General features: G+C 46.5%; 1 protein-coding gene across 1 annotated transcript in view; it reads right to left on the reverse strand.

The window, feature by feature from the left end:
• Positions 1 to 4,329: 4,329 nt before the first annotated feature.
• The window catches only part of RFC4 (replication factor C subunit 4), a 146,337-nt gene continuing 126,959 nt past the window's right edge, over positions 4,330 to 23,707 (reverse strand). The window contains exons 9-11 of the mRNA XM_085635344.1: positions 21,871 to 21,951; positions 10,719 to 10,835; positions 4,330 to 4,617 (exon numbers count right to left, since the gene is read on the reverse strand). Of these exons, the coding sequence (XP_085491470.1) occupies positions 4,522 to 4,617; positions 10,719 to 10,835; positions 21,871 to 21,951 (294 nt within the window). The 3' untranslated portion in view covers positions 4,330 to 4,521. The remainder of the gene's footprint in view (positions 4,618 to 10,718; positions 10,836 to 21,870; positions 21,952 to 23,707) is intronic.

The raw sequence follows: 23,707 nt of genomic DNA on the forward strand, positions 1-23,707 counted from the left end.
GTGTGCGGGAACCAGTGGAGTATGCAAACAGCCGCGTCGTATTGTAATGCTCTGTCCGCTACGTCATTCAACGTGCTGCCGACCCCCTCCCAGTACTCCTGCAGGTTTGGGCAGGTCCGCAGCATATGAATCAGGTCTGCTCCCACCCTGTTACATCTAGGGCACACAGCTTCCGCAGCCCCGAAGTATTTCCTGATTTTGTCGGGGGTGAGGTATGCTCTGTGGAGCACGTAGAAGTGAATTAATTGAAATCTCGCATTTCTCGTGCTTTTACTGGCTCTGCGCACCAATTGCGCCCAGGCGGTGTCAGGGATGTCCACCTGTAGGTCCAGCTCCCACTTGTTTTTTGGCGCAGTCAGGGGCTGAGTGGCCTCCCTCACCATCCGCGAGTAAAGGCATGTCACTGCTTTAAAGGTGCCGGCTGACATCATTGTGAAGGTCGTCTGACTTCTTATGGGAGATCAAACTTCAGGGGCAAAAATCAGAAGAGGGGCACTGGCGGACGCCAGTGACCAATTGCTCCAGCCAGTCCAACAACTATATCCCTCATTAAAGATTGGAGGAAAATTGACCCATTTCCTAGAAAATTGGCATCTCATCACCACAGATCGCTGGGTGCTCCAATTAATAAGATTCGGCCATTCCCTGGAATTCACCACCATCCCACCTGCCACCCCTCCCCGCAGGCTTCCGCACAAACATTTACGACTGCTGCTCCAAGAGATATCTGCGATGTTGAAGAAAGGAGCGATCGAGCGAGTTCCATCGTCTCAAAGAGAGAAAGGATTCTATTCCCGCTTCTTTCTTATACGCAAGAAGGAGAAAAAGTGGAGGCCCATACTAGACCTCAGGGCTCTCAACTCTTTCCTGAAGAGTCAGTCGTTCAGGATGGTAACGATCCAGGAAATACTAGGCATTCTAGAAAAAGGAGATTATGACATTCTTGGATCTCCAGGATGCCTACTACCACATCCCGATACTCAAGGGGCACAGAAAATTTCTGAGATTCGAGGTGGCAGGACAGCACTACCAATTCAAAGTCCTACCGTTTGGCCTCAAATCCGCACCGCGGATTTTCACCAAGTGCCTTTCACCTGTGGCAGCTTTCCTGCGTCAAATGGGTCACCAAGTCTTCCCCTACCTCGACGACTGGCTGGTAAAGGCACCTTCAGCTGCAGGCGCGACCGAATCCTCCAACGCCTGCACCACTCTTTTTCAACACCTAGGATTGACTCTCAATCACGAGAAATCCTGCATGTCCCCAACAAGAAACATCACCTTCCTCGGGGCGACCTTGATCACGGAATGCGCAAGGGCATTTCCTTCAAAGGAAAGGAAAAACAAAATAATATCTCTGGCCACAGCTGTGGCATCAAAGAAGTCCCTAAGAGTTCGAACCTACAAATCACTCCTAGGAATGATGTCTTCTTGTATACTCCTCATCCCTCACTGCAGACTCAGGATGCGTCCATTGCAAGAAGCCCTCACGAACCAATGGACACAGAGTACAGGTTCGTTTGAAGACATTGTGAAGATAACACCGCACATATCCAAGAGCCTGGAATAGTGGAGAAATCACAGGAATTTGTCTATAGGGCTGCCATTCCTACTTCCAGCAGCACCGCTGGTGATCACCACCGATGCATCCCTGGAAGGCTGGGGAGCTGTCCTACAGGACCTCCAAGTAAGCGGCAAATGGACCGATCAGGAGAAGCAACTCCATATCAATCTTCTGGAACTGAGAGCTGTGTATCTGGCGCTACAAGCCTTTTTACCAGGCATCCAGAACTCCCAGGTGCTCGTCAGAACGGACAACACCACGACGATGCACTATCTCAACAAACAGGGAGGAACGCGTTCGCTCACTCTATCACGCGAATCGCAAAAAGTCTGGAACTGGCTTGTATTCCATGGGATCTCGCTCGGGGCGGACTATGTCCCGGGCAAGGACAACACCATTGCGGACGCCCTAAGCAGACAGAAATCCCTCTCCCACGAATGGGAGCTCGACAAGAGTGCGCTGGATCACATATTCTCAGAATGGGGAGTCCCAGGAATCGACCTGTTTGCCACCAAGGAGAACGCCAAATGCCCAAACTACGCAAGCTGGCGTCCCCAACCAAGGTCACTCGGAAATGCCTTTTCCATAGGTTGGTTCAGCGTATTTGCGTACGCTTTTCCACCGTTTCCGATGATTTCCAGGGTTCTCAGGAAGATGAAGGCGGAGCCCTGTACCCTGATCCTCATTGCCCCGTTCTGGCCGAGGCAGCACTGGTTCTCGGATCTTCATCGCTTCTCCATCAGGACACCGATTCGTCTGAAGCAGCACCCGAACCTGCTGACAATGTCCAACGGGCAGGTGCATTACCCGAACCTGCAGTCGCTCAGGTTATCGGCCTGGCTCCTGAGCACAGAGAGTTCTGTCATTTAAACATCCCACAGGAATGCAGGGACGTGTTGGCAAAAGCAAGAGCGGTCAGTACCAACAAAACCTACTCTCTAAAATGGAAACGATTCTGCACATGGTGTTTAGAGGAAGGCCTAAGACCACTCCATATCACACCCGAACAGATATTGCCATATCTACCACACTTGGCACGGTCAAGATTGGCGCACGCATCCATAAAGGTGCATCTGGCGGCCATTTCACGATTCACCAGGACTTACAAAGGACCGTCTCTCTGGTCCAGTAGGCTTATCAAGCAGTTCCTAAAGGGACTATATAGATCCTTCCCAAGACCTAGACGGGTCCCACCGACATGGCACCTCAATTTAGTCCTTAACCAACTCATGAAGCACCCTTTTGAGCCCATTCAACGAGCATCCATCAAGTACATCTCATGGAAAACGGCTCTGCTGCTCGCTCTAACATCTGCCAGGAGAGTCAGCGAGCTACAAGCTCTATCCATTCAGGAACCCTTCATGCAGTTCAAACAGGACAGGGTGGTGCTGAGGACAAATCCCAAGTTCATACCGAAAGTGCCTTCAGACTTTCACCTTAATGAACCGATGGTTCTACGTTCCTTCTTTGCAAACCCTACCACCGCAGCAGAAAGGACGCTACACTCCTTGGACCTCAAAAGGTGTCTAAAGTTTTACATAGACAAAACAAAGAGCTTCAGGAAGTCATCACAGCTATTTGTGGCCTACAGTAGGCCGAGGATGGGTATGCCTCTAACGAAGCAGAGCATCTCAAGGTGGATCTCCTCAGCGATAGCATTCTGCCATGACGGGGCCGGACGGCCTTTGAGAGCTAGGGTGGAAGCGCATTCCACCAGAGCGATGTCCACATCAGCAGCGCTGTTCGCTGGAGTGCCGATTTTGGACATATGTAGAGCGGCGACGTGGAAGTCACCGCACACCTTCTCCAGACACTACTGCCTGGATGCTGAACTTATGAAGGATGCAGCAGTGGGCCAGGTGGTGCTTCGCCATCTATTCCAGTGAGGCGAGCCTTCCAACATCCCGCCATCCTGGTATGCACATCTCTTACTGCTATGATATATTGATGTATGCCAATGTTTCAAAATCGCATGGTAATATCTGTATTATCTAAAATGGCTATATGGCATGATTACATCAGGAATGTGCATAATGTATTGCTGACTACTCTGATTCAGGCATGTGAATCTATGAAAGACACCCCTAATACTGGATAAGAAACGCGTTACTTACCTGTAACAGCAGTTATCCAGTATTGGTGTCTTTCATAGATTCACATGCAACCCTCCCGCCTCCCCTGGAAGGACTCACGTCTCTCTCTAACTGTGTTACGCCTACCTAGCTTGGTGCGTACGAAAATCTGAGGGACTGAGGCTCCTGTCAGGAAGGTTCTAGAGGGAGGTGATAGCTGATTGGCTGGCTCTAAGAGTTTGGTCCTTTTTACATAAGGACAAGGATAGGCTACTAAGGGGAGGCCCTTAGGCCTATTTTTCTCTATGTATGTCTATAGGACATTACTTTTCTATGTACCGGAGGCTCCCGTCTCGACGACGGGGAATGATTCAGGCATGTGAATCTATGAAAGACACCAATACTGGATAACTGCTGTTACAGGTAAGTAACGCGTTTCTTCCTCCCAAACCACCCACTCCACTCTTCTCCTTACTGCTGACGGCTGGATTGCAGATGTCCTGGCATGGTATTAACAGTGATTCTGTTTTACATTGCCTGTTGTTGGGGGCCCCTTTATCCCCAGCCCTCGGTGTGAGTCTCTTACACCTCAGCTTCAAAAGTGAATATAAGCGCACAAGGTAAATTAGATTGGAAAAAAATCTTGTAGCTAACAATATTGATACTATATTGTATGAAAGTAATACAACCCGTAGGAAGGCACCATAAGATTTACATTTATTTTCAAAATCTCTTGCATTTTCTTTTATACAAAACTATACATATAGACTTTTAGGAGGTGAGCCACCAGTGATTCACGAGACACTGTGAAAATGAAAGGCGTCTTGAGCCACATTGGAAGTAGGTGAGATCCAGGATTCATCATTGCAGCTGTTGCAAGAAAGGTCTTCAGCTGTTTTGAGTCACCTGATGCATGATAACAGCACAGAGGCTGATGAGCTGCAAGTACTCATCGGCACCATCCGCCAAGCATTTGTCAACTTCCTGAAAAACACAAAAGTAACTGTTTTAATAAATCATACCCAAAGCAACTTAAAACACTTGTCATTAGACACGACAGCCAATCACCAGTGTAAAGAAGACCAGCTCAAAGTAGTTCAATAATACAGTAATGCAATACAGAATATTGTAATTATTAGGCCTGGGCGGTGAACTCTGCTCACGGAGTTTTCTGCACACCGCGCTCTGCGGAGCTCGCAGAGTGCAGAAAACTCCGCTCTGTGTAGTGCAGCAAAGTTTTTCCCCACTCACGAACTGCCGCTTGGGTAGAATTTCTTCCGAGCTGCAGGAAGACCAGCACAAACGGCAGTTTGCACTGCACTCTGCCACTTGCGGAACTACACAGAGTTTTTTTGTCACTTCGCGGAGTTCTGCGTAGCGAAACTCCGCGAACTACGCCAAGGCCTGATAATTATTCCTGATTATATGTCTAGAGACTAATATCTGCATGCATCTTTTATTTCTTCTCTGCCATACATAACAGAGGTGTCTTAGGAGATATTGTTCTAGAACCAACTTGCTGAAACGTATGTGCCAGAAATACAAAAGCATAGGATTATTTGGTTGACGGCCCTCTGCTACTCTTGGTGAAGAGGAGTGGAATGATGTTCAAGGGACGTTGGAGAAGTAAGGGACTTTGTGTCCTGGCCAGTCATGCAAAAAGGGATCTCTCAATTAGTGTGCAGGCTCTGATAGTCTACAACTGCGCAAATAAGCAGAGATTCCTTTGTAAATAGTGAATCGTCAGATGGCCAAGCAAGTAGTCTAGAAATTCATCAGTCATTAGCGAAGAGCCATCAAAGGGCTAATGCACTGTTCTGAAATGAGTAGACGCTCCTCCCAAGTCAAGCCAGTTTGGTGCCTCTACAGAATCAGACAGTACTAGTCCAGATAAGGAGAATGGCACTTTTGTGAGAAATAGGAAGAGTTCTTGTCCGAAGACCTGAATGAAAAGTGGGAGAAAGAACTCCGGTATGAAAAGAGTCCAGATGCAAGAGCATGCTCAAAATAATTAATCAGCAGTAAGCGTCACAAAAGCAACAAAGGGATCAAGCAGGTGCCCCCTAAACAGGTAGCTAGGCATGGAGCAAAAAACTTAGATTTTTTTAAATACATATGTTACCACTGGTTCTACTCTAAATTGGGTACAGTTTCTCAAATGGAAGACTAGGTCAGCATCACGCAAAATAACATCTGGAAAAGAGTTTGTTTTTTAATATGAAAATCTATAATTCAGTAATGGGAGCCTGATTGACATTTTCAAATGTATCTTTAGTTTGGTTCAGTACAGAATAAATGTCATGATTGTCTGATTACTAAACAGCACTGAAAGAGTGAAAAATCAAATAATTTAGATGGCAGTCACTAATCTAGTGCAATCACGTGCTTGGCAGGAATGCCTTAAAGGTTCCTTGTCACAATAAAAGATCGGGGGCAGTTTGCATACATTTTGGTCTATTTAGTAAAAACATTTGCAACTGAGTTTTGTTATGCTGAAATGACTTCTAAAGATATTTAAGGAAGAAAGCATAAAGTTACTATTGTGATGGCTGTTAATCCTATTCTGTCTCCTTCCCATTACTTCAAGAAGGCACTCACAATGGGGAAAAGCCTTCAGGTTACTTTCACAACTTCCCATGCCAGGAGCGCAGAGCCATGATGAGCACTGACCACTGGTGTGGCAAACTAATACCCTTGATAAGGGTGTTCTCCTGCAATTATTTCGCAGAGCGGGGAGGATCGGTAAGGAATCTGCAGCTAGATAGAGTCTCTACCGGAAAAGGCGCTACTGAAAGGAAGTAACTTTTTCATCTGGTAGAGACTTCTAGACGTGGATTCCTTACCTTAGAAGCAATACCTCCCCAGAAGTGGGACTGTGAAAGCAACTAGATTTGAAAAGTCTGCTGGACCGAACAGGCAAAATGCCCGTCACACCGGACCAGATTGTCCAGGCAATAGTTCTTGATAAATGTGTGCAATAAGGGACACGTTGCTGCCTGGCACATGTTCACGAGCAGGACACCGCTCGCTAACGCAGTGGTTGTAGCCTTGGCTCTGGTGGAGTGAACCAGCAAGGCCTCACCTCAGGTGGCTGCTTTTTGGCCAGTGCGTAGCAGATCTTAATGCACAGGACAATCCATTGTGAGATGGTTCATTTCTGTACTGCCTTCCCTTTTTTGGCTCCCACATAGCCCACGAAGAGCTGATTGTGTACCCGGAATTCTCTAGTGCAGTCAGGGTTGAACGACAATGCTCTTCTTGGGTCCAGAAGGTGGAGTCTCTCCTCCTCTCTGGAGGGATGAGGTGGAGCACAGAAAGTAGGTGGGGCGATGTTCTGTCCTGCATGGAATGGAGTCAGTCTTTGGAAGGAAGGAGGCACGTTTCTGGAGAAATAGCTTGTCTGGAAGAATAGAAGGTGGTGTAAGAGGGTGTGCAGAGATTGCCTGTAATTAACAGACCCTCCTGGCCGATGTTTTGGTCACTAAAAAGGCAGTTTTTAAAGTTAAGAACCTGAGAGGTCAAATGTGGAGAGGCTCGAAAGGAATATACATGAGAAAAATGATAAACGAGTTGAGGTCCCACTGACACTGATGAACGGTGAAATGGGGAAAACATATGTAGCAGGCCTTTAAAGAACCTAGCCGCTATGGGCAATTTAGAGAGAGAGAGTTGGTACGGCAAGCAGAGTACAGTTACAGGCAACGGCAGACACAGTGACCGCACTCCCCTGCTGTGTTCCTTTTGTGTTAGATTCAACAGTAAATCGGGTTGGGTGTGCACTAGCTACTCCAGCATCTGCTGTTGTTGGGTGCCAGTTGCGAAGCAGAGAAAGGATGAACCCAAAATATGGAGTGGTGCACCACCCGTTACGTGGAAAAAGTTTTTTCAATAAGTCTTACAGTCTTGGTTAGATTGTCTTAATGAGTCCTTTATTTTTGTAAGAATCCAAATACAGGAAATTGTCAGCCAACGCGTTTCGTTCATAAACAATGAACTTCTTCAGGGCATAGAGTGATGTATGGTCATTGGAAAGAGTAAACCTATACATATGGCTGCGTGGGCCTCCTAGATAAGGGCCAGCATACAATGAATCTGGTGCGAAAATAACTGCAGCCGTCAGCTCCGTCAGATAATGTGATAAGAGAGTTGGTACGGCAACTGCAAAAATGGCAAGATGGCAGAAAGGCAACCCATAACTGTGCCCAGAGCAGAACCCTGGTGGGCCAAAGATAATGCAAACAAAAGAATTTGAGAGGTATGCAGAAAGGGGGTCAATGTTGGGGGAAGCACACCATGACCCAAACTTGTCCCAATGGCAGGCGTATACCGACTTGGAGGGACCCCTGGCTGGCTGAATAACATTGCAGCAGACTTCGAGAGGAAGGGCAAAAGCCATCAACTGTCGCTGCTCAATCTCCACGCATGAGGGTTGAGTGCACAGATTTGGGTGCAAAACCCTCCTCTGTTGCTGTGACAGGAGATCCTCTTGAGTAGGCACCTTGACTGGAGGACTGATGGTCATGCTCAACAGATCGGAATACCAGGCTCTCCGTGCCCAATCCAGGTCCACAAGAATGACTTGGGTCCGGTCATGCCTCATCTTCCTGAGAACTCTGACCTGGAGTGGTATTGGGGGAAAAGGCACACCGGAGGCCAAAGCTCCACTCGAGAAGAAAAGAATCTCAGAGCGAGAATTGCCTTAGAAACTCCAGCGTGCAAAACTGCAGACATTGCTCCTTCTCGGCTGTGGCAAACAGATCTATCCAAGGCTTTTCCCAATGTTGAAAGAAAACTTCCACCGCTTCCGGATGGAGACACCGTTCGTGATCCGCTAGGCGTCTGTGACGGAGTTCCTCCGCCCTGGTGTTCAGAGAGTCCTCCAGGAGTTGAACCACCAGGGAATATGGGCTGCTGCTCGAGCCATGTCCAGAGACGCAGGGCCTCTTGACAAAGAGTCTACGACTCCACCCGCCCTGTTTGATGCAATTTCATATGGTGGTGGAGTTGTCCATTAACACCTGTACCAGTCTTTCCTTGATAGAAGGAAGAAAGGCTTTCAGTGCCAAGGAACTCGCCCGAAGCTCCAACAGCTTGATGTGGAGCTTGGACTCTTCCGGAGACTAGAGGCCTCTGATCTCCACTTCTCCCAGGTGGCCACCCCACCCCAGGAGTGATGCATCTGTGACTACAGTCAGCTCCGGTTTGGGAAGGGAGAGGGGTCATCCACTGACCCAATCACGGTTTGTAAGCCACCACTGCAGGTCTTTTGCAGTTCCCTCTGAGATCGAGACCATGTTGGGGAGATTCCCCCAATGCTGTGTCCACTGGGACTTCAGGTCCCACTGCAGAGCCAGCATATGCCAACAGACATGTGTCACTAGCAGGATGCAGGAGGCCATGAGGCCCAACAACCTCAGTCAGTCTCACTGAAATCCAAGCTAGAGGTTGAAAGATCGGAATCATAGCCTGAATATTCGCTACTCAGGAGGATATGCCAGAAACTGCACTGTGTCCAGAACATCTGAGAGGGAGTCAGGTGCGACTTCAGCATGTTGATAGTGAACCCCAGCGAGGGCAGGAGGTTCAACGTAGTCTGAAGGTGGGAGAAGACTGCCTGGGGTGAGCCTGCCTTCAACAGCCAATTGTAGAGGTAGGGGAAGTCTAAAACCCAGACCTCAGCAGATGAGCTGCAACAATCACCATAACTTTTGTGAACACCCAAGGGGTGCTGGTAAGGCTATAGGGGAGATTAGCAAACTGAAAATGCTCTTGGCCCACCGTGAACCGCAGGTAACATTTTTGGGCTGGCTGGATGACTATGTGGAAATGTGTCCAAGGCTACCATCCAGCCTCTCAGGTCGAGAATAGAGATAACTTGTGTGAGCATGAGAATTTTGAATTTCTCCTTCCTCAAGAAGAGGTTGAGAAGGTACAGATCTAGGCTAGGAATAAGTCTTCCGTCCCTCTTTGGTACCAGAAATTGCGGGAATAACAACCACAACCTACTTCTAAGTCATGCACCCTTTCTATGGCTTCCCTTGGCCAAGAGGGCCTGCACTTCTTGACAGAGCAAGGAGAGATGGTCCTCCGTCAGCAGAATGTAAGAAGGTAGCATGGGTTGTGGTGTATTCACAAAGGGTGGGGAGTAGCTCATTTGGACGATTTGGAGAACCCAGCAGGTGATGGTGTATCCTGCCTCCCACTGGATGCTCATGATGGTAGGACTCTTTAGTAACAACAAGGGCACCCAGAAAAAAGTCAACCAGGGACCCTGGGAATAATGTAATTCTAAGCAACAATAGTCCCTAGAAAGAGAGGAGTAGCGGTAGCGATAAATAAGGACCCAATCAGTACTTATATTTTGAGAGACTTGTCCAGCCGGACAGAGGTCAAGAATTTTACTAGTATTATAATAATAATAATAATAATATTAAAAAAAAAAAAAAAATCAACATTTTTTTGATATTATTATTATACTAGTAAAATTCTAGTATAATGTGGGCATCTGCCTGTGACCGGCCCCACATGGCTTGATACCAGCTGTTTTTTTTAGCTGACATACCTAAACACCAGGAGAAATGTCAAATACAAAACATGGCAAAAAGCCAGTCAAAAAGTGACTGAGGAGTAGCTCAGACTGGGTCAACACTATCTGGCGCTGAAAGGAAAGAACTGACATCAGCGCTCCGAGGTGGCACCTATATAGGTACCACGCACGTCACTTCCGGTGCAGATGACGCCACCCGGAGAAGAACTACGCCACCTACCAGCATGCTATTATTCAAAGGTAAGGAATATACAGCTAGAAGTACCTATCAGATATCATAATATACACAATGCTTGAATTTATAGCAGAGGCATTCCAGGATAGCCATTTCTTCACACTAGTAAATATGGATGACCCCAATGTTGATTTCATGTTGATTTCAGTCACTGTAGCACAAGTCTCGGCACACACTATATTTGTGGTGGTCACTTTAATGCCATTTTGGACTATGTCTTGAATAGACCTGTGAGTGCTCAAAGAAAACTGTACAGGGTGTGCAAAACAAAGGTCAATAAGCAGAAAATACATGAAGCCTTACTGCAAGTTTTTCTGTTATCACTGATTTCTGCTTGTCAGTCAAAGCTTCATCTTCAATGATGACATCATGGAGTTGGTTGACTAGTTGAGTGCCTGCATGTCCTTCGTTTATCAGATTCTATAAGAGTTGCAAAAAAGACAATGTTATTATGAACTCCAGTGATAGTACTCACATTTTATATTTAGGGGGCGGGATGTAGAACCTAAAAATCAGGATTACTGACCAAATACCAGTAGAATATTTCTGTGCAAACTAAATGAGCCAGGTTATTATGTAATAAACACAGTTCTGGAGTAGGTTTCAGGAGGGTGGGCACACACGGGCAAGTTTAGAACAAAAGGGGAACAAATCTTGTTTGCCCAGAATAAAATCCTGTTCTAATATCCAGTTCAAGCAAGAAAAAAACAGAGTGGACATTTGTTTGGTTTGTGATATTAGAGGGCAATTGTTAAGCTTGTGAGCAGTCTCGAGGTGGCTCCCATGTAGGCGCAAACCTTCTTACAGGGGCACAAAAGATCTGAAGCAAATGGATGAGTAACTATGCACAGAAGCCACCGTTGAGCATGAATATGGTTATGCCCCTCTTTATCTTGGGTACTACCTATTGAAGTGAAGAACTTGGGTCAGTGAGTAGAGGAACATTTCCAGGCCTTAGAATGGGTCTATATGGGAGTCTTCTAAACCAGTGGCCGAAGTCTCATGGTCAAAGCACAGTACCTTCCCTGAGAGAATCATAGAACACCTGTTGAAGTATTAGCACCGCTGCCTGTGCAAACTGTACTCTGTTTTTTTGTAATCAAGGTTATAGAGGTGAGTTTAATTAGGTATCGCCATTCCTCAATTAGTTGGCAGAGGCTACACAACTGGGGAGTAGATGGGGGGGTGGGTATAAGAACTACAATGTTTAGTGGCTCCTCTGAACTGCCCTGCCACTGCTTGGCCTTGTGATCTCACCTGTACTTTGCAGTGTCCTACTATCGCTTACAAGTCCCCAATTCTTCTATGTCCTACATGCTTCCAACGTGGACGGTATCCTAGAGCTCAGAGGTCTTTTTTTAACACCTTGCAGGTGCTGCAAATACCCTTGGGCATATTGTGAGGGGGACCTGGCTAGCAAGAATAGAGTATAGGCACCAATGACCCCGTCTTTATATTTTCCCTCCACTTATCTACTCATTCAGCGCTGCTTTGGTGACCATGACCTATGACTATACCAGTGGTTGAATAGCCCAAATTAAATTATGTGTACTTGTAACTTGTGTAGCAGCCCTGGTGTAGGTAGTAATTACCTGGGTTTAGCCATTTTACCCGGATACATAAAGATCGGATTGTTTAGGAAATGAGTGCAGTAGCAGATGATAAAAATAATACTCCTTTAAAAGGAATATGCTACTTACCAGTATGCATCTGTTCTTGGCATGTAGAGCTGCAGAGCCACACACTTAGGATAAGATCGCCATCTGGTGTTGGGCTCGGATGATTGCAGGTTGTTGTCGTCTTCGGAAAAGCCTTTTGGTCACGAGATAGGTGACTCCTCCTCTGGACAACAGTGCGCATGGGCATCCACTCCATCCTCAGATTATTTTTCGCCATGATGGGAAATGATGGAGTGTGTAGGAATAAAGAAAAGGATGTCCATGTGTAATGTCTAAGTAAGACCATGCTGGAACGGATACAGGTCCCGGGTGGGCGTGTGTGGCTCTGCAGCTCTACATGCCAAGAACAGATGCATACTGGTAAGTAGCATATTCCGTTCGAGGCATATGAGCTGCAGATCACACACTTAGGATAGATTATACAGCAGTATCTCCCCTAGCGGTGGTTGCCTGTATCCGTTGCAGCAGTTTGGAATAAGGTTTTAAGGACAGCCTGACCTACAGAAGCTTGTTGCTTTGCTTGCACGTCAACACAGTAGTGTTTAGTGAAGGTGTGTGGTGTAGACCATGTGGCTGCCTTACAAATATCTTCTAAGGGAATGTTTCCTAAGAATGCCATGGAAGCCCCTATTTTGCGTGTGGAGTGCGCTCTAGGGGGAACTGTAAGAGTACGTTTAGCCTTTTGGTAACAAATTTGGATACATTTAACTATCCACCTGGCTATCCCTGATTTGGAAATGGGGTTGCCTTTATGTGGTGGGGAAAAGGCCACAAACAATTGTTTGGTTTTGCGGAAGGATTTGGTTCTGTCAATGTAATAAAGAAGGGCTCTTTTAACGTCCAAGGTATGAAGAGCCCGTTCAGCTACAGAGTCTGGATTTGGGAAGAACACTGGTAGCTCAACTGATTGGTTAAGATGGAATGGAGAAATGACTTTTGGCAGGAACTTTGGATTTGTTCTAAGAACCACTTTGTTACGATGTAACTGTAGGAACGGTTCTTGTATGGTGAATGCCTGTAATTCACTTACCCTTCTAAGGGATGTGATAGCAATAAGGAAAGCCACTTTCCATGTAAGAAATTGTAGCTCGCATTTATGTAGAGGCTCAAATGGAGGACCCATTAGCCTAGTGAGCACAATATTTAGATTCCACACTGGAGAGGGTGGTAGTCTTGGAGGAATGATTCTTTTAAGACCTTCCATGAAGGCTTTGATCGCGGGCACTTTAAATAGTGACAAGTGTTGGCGATTTTGCAAATAGGCTGCTAATGCTGCTAGGTGGAGGCGTATGGAAGAATACGCTAGATTACATCTTTGCAAGTGTAGTAGGTAGCAAATGATGTTTTGGATGGATGCGTCTAGTGGGCGTATATCATGGTTAGTGCAGTAAATGGCAAATCTTTTCCATTTTGCTGCATAGCATGCTCTGGTGGTAGGCCTTCTGGCCTTTTAATAATATTCATGCAGTCCGGTGGGAGGTTGAGGTAACCGAACTCTAGGACTTCAGGAGCCAGATCGCTAGGTTGAGTTGTTGTGGATCTGGGTGTCTGATTTCTCCATGGTTCTGGGTTAGCAAGGACGGGGAGAGGTTCAACTTTTGATGGGGAACTAAGGAGAGTTCCAGTAGTGTTGTGAACCAGGGTTGACGTGCCCAGGTAGGAGCCACTAGTATCAGCTTGAGGGACTGTTGCCTGAGTTTGCGTACTACGAATGGAATGAGTGGGAGAGGTGGAAAAGCGTACGCAAATCTGCTGGACCAGTTCATCCATAGCGCATTGCCCTTTGACTGTGGATGGGGATACCTGGCGGCGAAGGTTGGGCATTTTGCGTTTGTGTGTGGCGAACAGATCTAAGTCTGGTTGATCCCATTTGTGGAAGAATGGGAGTAGGACTTGTGGGTGTAATTCCGATTCGTGGATTTGCTGTGTCTGTCGACTCAACAAATCGGCAATTTGGTTGTGAACCCCTGGAAGGTGTTCTGCAAGTAGGTAGATGTTTTGGAGAATTGCCCATCTCCAAATGCTCTGTGCTAGGTGTGAGAGCTGGAGAGAGTGTGCCCCCCCCCCCCCTGTTTTTGTATGTAATACATGGCTGTTATGTTGTCCGTCCGGATTAGGACAGCCTTGTTCTTTAGATGGGGTTGGAATGACTTCAACGCCAGGAACACCGCTAGAAGTTCTAGGTAATTGATATGGAGCAGTTTTTGTTGTGTGCTCCATTTGCCCTGAGTGGTGTGTCCTAGGAGATGGGCTCCCCACCCTGTAAGAGATGCGTCGGTTGTCACCACTATCTGTGGAAGAGGCTCTAGGAACGTCCTCCCTTTGGACAGGTTTATGGTGTTCCACCATGTTAGTGAGCGATGGGAGCGGCTGCCCACCAACACCAGATCGGAGAGTTGTCCGTGAGCCTGATTCCACTGACGTGCGAGACACTCTGCGTAAGGAACAATGAAGACGCATGAGGCCATCATGCCCAATAGTTGCATGAACACTCTGGCTGGAAGAGAGTGTTGGGGTTTGAATTTTAAGATGAGAGCTTGTATGTTGGCTATCCTGGTTGGGCTGGGGTAAGCTATGGCTTTGGAGGTATTTATGGTAGCTCCCAGATATTGATGTATGTGGGAGGGATATAGTTGAGATTTGGGATATTTGATGGTAAACCCCAGGTTGTGTAAGATTTGGATAGTTTGGGGAGTATGAAGAACGCATTTGCTGAATGAATTGGCTTTTATGAGCCAATCGTCGAGATAAGGGAAGACATGAATTTGTTGTCTCCAGAGATGTGCTGCTACTACTGCTAGGCATTTTGTTACGACTCTGGGCGCAGTAGTCACTCCGAATGGGAGGACAGTAAACTGATAGTGCTGTCCGTCCACCACAAATCTTAGGTACTTCCTGTGAGCAGGGTGCATGGCAATGTGAAAATATGCATCCTTGAGGTCTAGTGTGGCAAGGAAATCGCCTTGTTGTAGTAGTGGGAGCACTTGCTGAAGAGTGATCATATGGAAATGATCCGAATGAATATACTGATTGAGTAGTCGGAGGTCGAGTATGGGTCTTAATATCTCGTCCTTTTTGGGGATTAGGAAGTATAGAGAGTATACTCCTGTGCCCTGATGTTGGAGTGGAACTGGCTCTATTGCATGTTTTTGAAGTAAGGAAAGAACTTCTTGCTTGAGGAGTGCAAGATGTTCTTGTGACATTGGACGATGTCTGGGGGGTATGTTGGGTGGGGTATCTGTGAGTGGTAGGCAGTAACCAGATTGGATTATTTGTCTTACCCACTTGTCTGTAGTAATGGAGTTCCAGACATGTAGGAATTGTGTGAGTCTTCCCCCGACTAGAGTGGAATGGTCTGGGGGGAGTGGAGGAAAGTCATTGTTTAGTGGTGGGGGAGGTACGAGTGTTGGCATTACCTCGACCTCTCCCTTTAGTATTGTTTCCCCTATATCCTCCTTGAAAATATCCTCTATTGGGGGATGTTTGCGTAGAGGTTTTGAAATTGGAGGAGGTGTCTGTTCCAGTATTTTTGGAGGCTCCTCTATAGAAGGAGCGTCGAAAGGAGCCACGTGTTTGTGGAGACTGTAATGCTCCCATTGACTTAGCAATCTCGGTATCCTTCTTCATTTTTTCTAATGCAGTATCTACTGCTGGCCCAAATAACTGTTCTTGGTTGAATGGGTGATTTAATATTGTAGTTTGTACTTCTGGCTTAAAGCCTGAAATATGTAGCCATGCATGGCGTCTAAGAAGGACACTGGTGTTGATTGCCCTAGAGGCAGTGTCTGCAGCGTCTAGTGCACATTTAATTGATGCATTGGAAATGAGCTTTCCTTCTTGGATGAGGTCATTGGCCTGGGACTTATACTGATCTGGTAAGTGTTGTAAAAGGCCTTCCAATTGATCATAATGAGCCCTGTCATAGCGTGCCAGCAGGGCTTGTGTGTTGGCAATACGCCAATGGTTAGCTGCTTATGTTGCAACCCTTTTACCTGAGGCCTCTAATAACTTAGACTCTTTGTCTGTGGGCGGTGTGTCTCCGGTTGTTTGGGAGTTAGCCCGCTTCCTGGCATTGGAAACCACTAAAGAGTCTAGAGGGAGCTGTCCTTTAATGTACGCAGGGTCCTCTGGGGCAGGTCTATATTTCTTTTCAATTCTGGGATTAAGTACCCTGGTGCGTACGGGGTCTTTAAAGACCTCTGGTGCGTGCTTTATGACCCCTTTGATCATAGGTAAGATTTGAACTGTTATTTTAGACTGTTCAAACGTGTCAAGCAAGAAATCTTCTTCAGGCGCATCTGAATGTAAGGTGACGCCATGATAAAGTGCTGCCCTGTGGATGAATTGCCCAAACCCTAGGTGATCATCGGGGGGTGAGGGCTTTGAAGGGTATGAAGTATTATCAGGAACATCAAGTGGTGTGTATGCCCAGTCATCTAAAGGTACTGTGTCCGGATTTGTGAAAGGATCATTAGGATCATAAAGATCATCCGAATTACCCCCTCCCCCTAAGATATCATCATCATCCTGTGGAGGTGGTGTATGTGCAGGAGATGGTAGAGGTAAAGGAGGTGGAGAGAGGGGGGGTGGGGTAGGAGGTGGTCCAGGAGAAGAAGGACAAATGGGTTAAGTGGTTGAGTCCTTTGTGTTTTTAGGAGCTGGAGAAGGTGTTGAGTCCAGCTTTCTCTTTTTAAATGCCACAGCCGTGACATGTCCAGTTTTAGGATTAATCTAAATTTTCCTTTGTGTGGGATCAGGGTGGAAAAGTTCATGATCCTCAGTAGTTGGCTTTGGTGTTGATTATTTGGGTTCCGATCTATGTTTTGGATGATCGGCAGTCTCTTTTCCAGCATGGCCCTTAGCTGGTTGTGCCGGTATCGATGAAGTTTTCGGTGCTGGTAAAGTTTTCGGTGCTGGTAAAGTTTTCGGTGCTGGTAAAGTTTTCGGTGCTGGTAAAGTTTTCGGTGCTGGTAAAGTTTTCGGTGCTGGTAAAGTTTTCGGTGCTGGTAAAGTTTTCGGTGCTGGTAAAGTTTTCGGTGCTGGTAAAGTTTTCGGTGCTGGTAAAGTTTTCGGTGCTGGTAAAGTTTTCGGTGCCGATGGTGTTTTCGGTGCCGATGATTGTTACGGAGCCGATGGTGTTTTCGGAGCCGATGATGGTTACGGTGCCGAAACGGGATCTTTAAGCTTGGGAGCTTTGGATGCCGGTTTGGCAATGGGCCTTGGTGTCTGCTTCGGTGCCGAGAGGTCTTGCGTCTTCGGTGCCGAAGGTGGTGGGGGTATAGCAATATGTGGTTTACTTGGGCCCGAACCACTGGAAGGCTTGTATTTCTTCAGAGCCGGGCTGGAAGGCGGGGCTTCTGAAGATTGTTTGCGGTCTCTACTGGGGCCAGCAGGCAAAGTCTTGACCGGTGCCTTATTTGGAGGGGTGAGGGTAGGGGTCAAGGTACTCACGCGCTGGCCAGGAGTAATGGGGTCGTCTGAGTCCTCTGCTTCAGATATAATCTGGAGTTCTTCGGAATCTTCCTCCGGGACATCGGGGCCCTCGTCAAAGATGTCCTCTGGTTCCGGAGCTGGTCTGGCCATGATATGGCGTCGAGCTCTTCGATCCCAGATAGTTTTCTTGGATCTGAATGATGCGCAGGCAGGACAGCTGGACTCGTCGTGTTCCGGCGAGAGGCACAGGTTGCAGACCTGGTGGTGGTCACTGTGCGGGAACTTTGCTCCACCTTGGGGGCATTTTTTAAAAGGCGTCCTTTCCATGAGCCGTATCCGGAACCGGTCCGATGAGTGGTCGATGTCGAGTAAAGTGTAAATTTCGCTTCGAGAAGCTTGTTTTTAAAGTTTTCAGCCGGAGCGGAAAACTTCATCCGAACCCAATGGCGGAAAAAAACAATCTGAGGATGGAGTGGATGACCATGCGCACTGTTGTCCAGAGGAGGAGTCACCTATCTCGTGACCAAAAGGCTTCTTCCGAAGACAACAACAACCTGCAATCATCCGAGCCCAACACCAGATGGCGATCTTATCCTAAGTGTGTGATCTGCAGCTCAGATGCCTCGAACATATAGGTTCCGTGATTACGTTCTTTATTTTTCTTTTATAACCTTCTTGGAAAAATGGTTTGATTTAACTTAAAGAAGCTTTTTTGGCATGGTCATACACACTGATTTTTTCAAACTGATAAAACTCAAAGTAGCTGACGAGTTTCAATTTAGCCATCAAGGCTACTGAGCTTTCTAAAGGACACAATTCTAATTACCGTATTAAACTGCATGCCTTCTGCCAAGCACCTCACAATGCCATGTTAGATGTCATGACAAGCACCACTTCACATCAGTCAGTGTTCTGTCCTGTCTGAATGGTAAGTTTCCTGTGCCAGTAAGCTCCTGCCTCCCCTCCGCCCTGTACTGAGTCCAGCCTAGATAAGTCCCCCCCTATGAGATGGAAGTGGGCAGGGTGATTAGGATAGCATGCGAGTCTAAATGTCTGATTAAAAGACAGCACACATCCCAAGCCATATGGTTCTATCCTCTTTCCAGTGTAGCAGTCCATCATACTGCCACCCACTACTTATCGTAGAAGCCTAAATAGAATGCCAGAAAATCTCACACAAAGCTCCAATAAAAATTAGATAGTCGAAAAGAACGAGCACCAAAATGAGTACAAGCAGACTTTTACATTCCCTTCTGATATCTGTTGTTTATCTTTCTCTCTTCCAATTCCTTGGAGATTGAACAAAAGCCTTTTACGCAGTGCAGCCATGACCCCGGCTGGTGTCCTGGCATGAAAAACCTCACAAGAGAGCATAAGAGGAGAATAACAAGCAAAGTAGAAGAATCTACAAGGAAAACAGATGCTAAATCAATAGATTTTTTAAATTTTATATAAGGATTTGAGTGTAAACCACTCCATGCCTTGGAAATAACTAAAGTCTCGACCAGAGTAATTGTTGTCTCAGACAAGAGATGGTGGAACGAAATGGCAGATGTGGAGCACAACACACATGAGGGGTAATAGTGCTTAGTTTTTTTGGGCCCACCTTCGTCAAAGGTCAGTGGCAGAGGGCTTTAAAAAGGTACGTCTTCCCAAAGGAGTTTTGTTTTTAGATGGGGAGATACGCAACAGCATTTTCTGAGCTTCAAAAGCAGGCGGCCAGCAAAGTTAGGGACTATTTGCACTCACAAGAGCGGACATTTCGAGAAATTGTGAGTTGCAGTAATCGAGTCTTAATCCAATGAACGTTTGAATATGTTTTTCTTTAAGCTTCCAGGATGACACCAATGATCTAGAGCAGGTGCTCTTGGTTTCCCTGGGTGATGTCCCCATACCCAGCAAGGATAATAGCTGGCCTTGGCCCCAGGTCCTCTGATTTAAATTCTTTATTGAGTTTTTCTCATTACATTAACAAGAGATGGACAGTAAAGATACACAAGCCAACCGCCACACAGAGCAAGAATATCAACAAAGTAAAATGCAATCTCATAATCCATTCGTAAACCAGATTACCATTAAAGCATTTAATGAGTAATAATACAAATGAAAGGGAAAGAAGAACAAAACACAACCATTGAAGGAGGGAAGGGAAAAGGAAGCACGCACCCGTAATGAAGAGGGAGGGTGGCATGATAAACCACCCACACAAAAGGAAGCAAAATTTGAAGACCACCTATTCCAAACCTTCTTTAATGCTGGTCAATATTATAAGGGGGTCGAAGACTGGGGAACCTAGTCCTAGTCAGAAGTCTTGCAGAGCTTCCCTCCTCACACAGGCCATATCACAGCATGGCAGATGACAAATCTTTGGGTCTCAACCTCCCCTTCTTATAGTACGTTTCTACACACCAAATGTGATTTAGGATGTGGGTCTTGGAAGCTTTATGTTGGGGTTCTGCTTCTTTTGAAATTTACACTTTCCTCTCTCCTTCCTCTTAAAAGGCCGTCTGTCACAAGTCGAGAGAGAGCTGATAGTCCGACAGCACAGGAATGGGAGTGACTAGAGTTTGCACGTGGATGTCAGCCAAAGTGATATGTGCTTCAAAAGGTTAATCACGGGCTCCCAGCCCTACTCTTTAAGATTGCCTTATCAGCCCCAACTCCTTGAGATGTCTCCAGGAAGCTTCCTTGTGATCTATGGCTGAGTCCAATAGCACCCTTGTGAAGTGTACAGAGGGAGTTTCTTTCCCTTCCTCCAGGGTATTCCACCCAGCTCATAGGAATGCAGCAATACACATCTGTATGGGTGTCATCACAAGGCATGCCTGGGCTTCTCAAAATGGAACTCCGGGTTCTCGATGTAAATGTACCATTGCAGACACCTGTACGCAGTGTACATACACAGCACACATACTGTTCAGTACTGTCACCTCTATGTATTGTGTCATCCCAGGCAACATACATTCAGCACATACAGTCATGACCTCTGTGTGCACTAATCAGTACTGTGTCCTTTCCGAATTGTGCCATGGGGTGCTCTTTGCAAACACACACAGCCAGAACACGCTCACCATATACACGCTTCACACCACTTCACCCTTCATAACATTGCACTTCTCACAAGCACACATACATCCAGCACATGCTTTCATTGTACACGCACTCCACAACACTACATCTTTCATGTAATATATACCCTCTCAGCTATACATATTCCCAGTATGCGCACTCACCATGCATGCACTGCGCAGCACTGCTTTATCCTGGTACTGTACCCTTCCCAAGCACACAAACATCCAGCGCAGTACTCCCTACCGCGCTGCGCTGCACTGCACTCTACATTTAACTGATGTAGGCCAAGGGCGAGTTAAGTACGCAGCAGTAGAACTTTAAAATGGTGAGTGAGCCTGGACAAAAGTTAAAAAGGACCTTTTTGCTCCTAATGATCACTACATGGTATATTGCCACCACTGCGCTCGTGCATTTTAACTCTTGGGAAAAGCAGTAGCCTTCCACTACTATGAGGGTAGCGGTTTGGGCACCCCTTCTGGTCTAACAAAACTGCAATCCGTGAGACAGGCCTATGTCATGGCTGACACACATAATCTGTTTGTCTAGACATTAACCCCTTGTGTGCCCATGACGAGCTGGACTCGTCATGGGCCGCGGTTGCGCTGTGCCCATGACGAGTCCAGCTCGTCATGAACCCCGCCCGCTAATGTAACGGCCGGCACAGGGCGGGGAAAGGGCGTGGCACACAAGGGGTTAAACATCAGCATTGGGGATCTAGACAACAGTACAGTCGGAACTCTAGCAGGGGTACATGCCCATTACCATGCAGAGTACTTTCCATCCCAGCCAATAAAAGTGACCACTTTTTTCTTCCTTTGAAGATCAGAGCAATGGCAGCTGCCCTGTGGCCATCATCCCCTACTGATCATTCCCTGTCTCCCCCTCCCCCCACCGATCCCCAGTGTGTGCTCCTTGCCCCCACGGGGTGGCTAATGATTCTGTCCTGTGTCTATGAAAGAAGAGAGCCCGCCACCATCACATCCTGTGCACTCAACCTCTGCGTTCTGTGAGCAAAACCTAGACTGCAGCTGTCTGTACTTGCACTGTGTGAGGGTGAAAAAGCTTGCAAAAGAAGTACAAAGAATGCCAGTTTTTAGGGCAGTACATGACCACACTATACCATTCTGTGTGTGTCGCCTAAGGACAATTGTTCTTTCTACAAAATCAGTGGCTGTGTCCATTCTAGTTTTCTTTGTGCTATAAGTGTTAGTATATTTGTTATACATTTTGAAGGAAGCCGATGTGAATAATGAACATGTAAAGCAATTTACCTTCACTACAACTTCCAGCTTTTCGAATGAACCACTGTGGCAGGCTGACAGGACGCCATCAATTGTTTTTTTAGGAACAACCTAAAAAAGAAAACAAAACATAATAAACACTAAGCAGTCTATGACCCTCAGCATGGCAGGGGCAAACTGACTGGGATTTTTTAATTCTTTTTTTTTTATTTCAAATCCTTTTTATTGAAAAAGCATAGAAAAAAGACAAGACATACAATAAATGACACATGAAATCCCGTTACATAACAAGCAGCTAGTACCTGAGATTGGTGAGTCTGTAGATGGTTCACACCCATTACGGACATATATGAATACAAACTCTTCACAGACAGAACAACAAAATCATTAGAACTGATCAGTGAATCAGGGCCTCACATCAGAGAACATTGACTAACTCAAGGACTAGCTATACCATGTGAAGTTAAATGAAAGTAAAAAGACTAAAATATGTCATGATACCACGTACAGCACACCAATGTCCAATTGCGCTATGGTGATTGGGCGCCCTAATTGCCAGTGTCTTATTTCCTGTGTGTGTAGCCCTTTCTTCTATTTCCTTATCTTCCATTCAGGGTGGGTCAAATGAAAATGCAGATCTGTCTAGGGCCTTCCATAGCCTCTTGTGAGGAGCACGCCATGGGGAGGAGTGCAATGCTGGATTGTCCGCTCCTCTTAAAAACGAGAGCCATTCCTGCCAGACCCTGAATGATACCTCAGATGCGCTCTTCCATTTACACAACACCACCTTGCAAGCTAGAGTAAGCAGGACATCTAACAACTGACGATCATTGTCATTATGAAGGTCCTGATCCAACACTCCCAATAGTACGTAGACGAACTCTCTTTTAGACTTGAGCCTAAGAATATGATCTATGCAGTCAAACACTTTCCCCCAGAACGGTCCCAGCGCAGAGCAACCAAATAACATATGCGCTAAGTCTCCCACCTCTACATCACAATTCCAGCATAGCGGGCTGTCCCTCAAGTGAAGTTTATGAAGTTTTTCTGGCGTCCAGTATGTCCTATTAATGAGCATGTACTTGGTTTGGGCTAAAATCGGTGAGATCTTATTCGTTAGGGCAGCGGCATGTATCAGACCCCAGTCAAATACTAAACCGGTAGAGTTGGGTTCAGATTCCCACTTAACTTCATTTTTCTTATGTGCCCTGCTCGGTGCAGGAAGGAGTAATTTGTAAATTTTGGAAACAAAATGACCTGATTTCAGAAAGCGCGGAACCTGGGTCTTAAGCCAAGGGTCGTCCGTGCTGAGGGAGCGAGTAGACAAAATAACTGAGTTTCAAGAAGTCATAGAAGTCCATTGGTGACAGATTGTGATCTGCCTGAAGCGAAGAGAACGGCAACGGGTGCCCCCCATCAAATAAATCTCGCACTAGGTTAATTCCGTTCCTGGACCAACTCCTCCACTGTATGGGCTTCCCTTCCATCTTAAGTGATGGGTTATACCATAAGGATACCATGGTAGACTTCCTCCATAGCAACCCTACTTTATGCGTTTGATCAAGCCTCAACAGTGCTCTTCTGGTGTTTAATAAAATGTATCTGGAATGAGGCAGGTGGGAAAGGTCCATCGAAAGCAGTGCCATTAGAGGGGCATCACCAATTAGGGATTTTTCGATGCCGATCCACAGCGGAGTATAGTCCGCACCCTCAGTCAACCACTGTGCCCCCTGTTTGCAGAGAAACGCCGTCTGATAGCTCCTGAAGCTAGGCAGACCCAGGCCTCCTTTACCCTTTGATAACTGAAGCTTCTTCATCGATATCCTAGGCTTCTTCCCCTGCCACAGGAACTCGCCAAACAGCCTCC

The sequence above is a fragment of the Triturus cristatus genome, chromosome 11 (assembly GCF_964204655.1).
Source record: "Triturus cristatus chromosome 11, aTriCri1.1, whole genome shotgun sequence".
Taxonomy (NCBI): domain Eukaryota; kingdom Metazoa; phylum Chordata; class Amphibia; order Caudata; family Salamandridae; genus Triturus; species Triturus cristatus.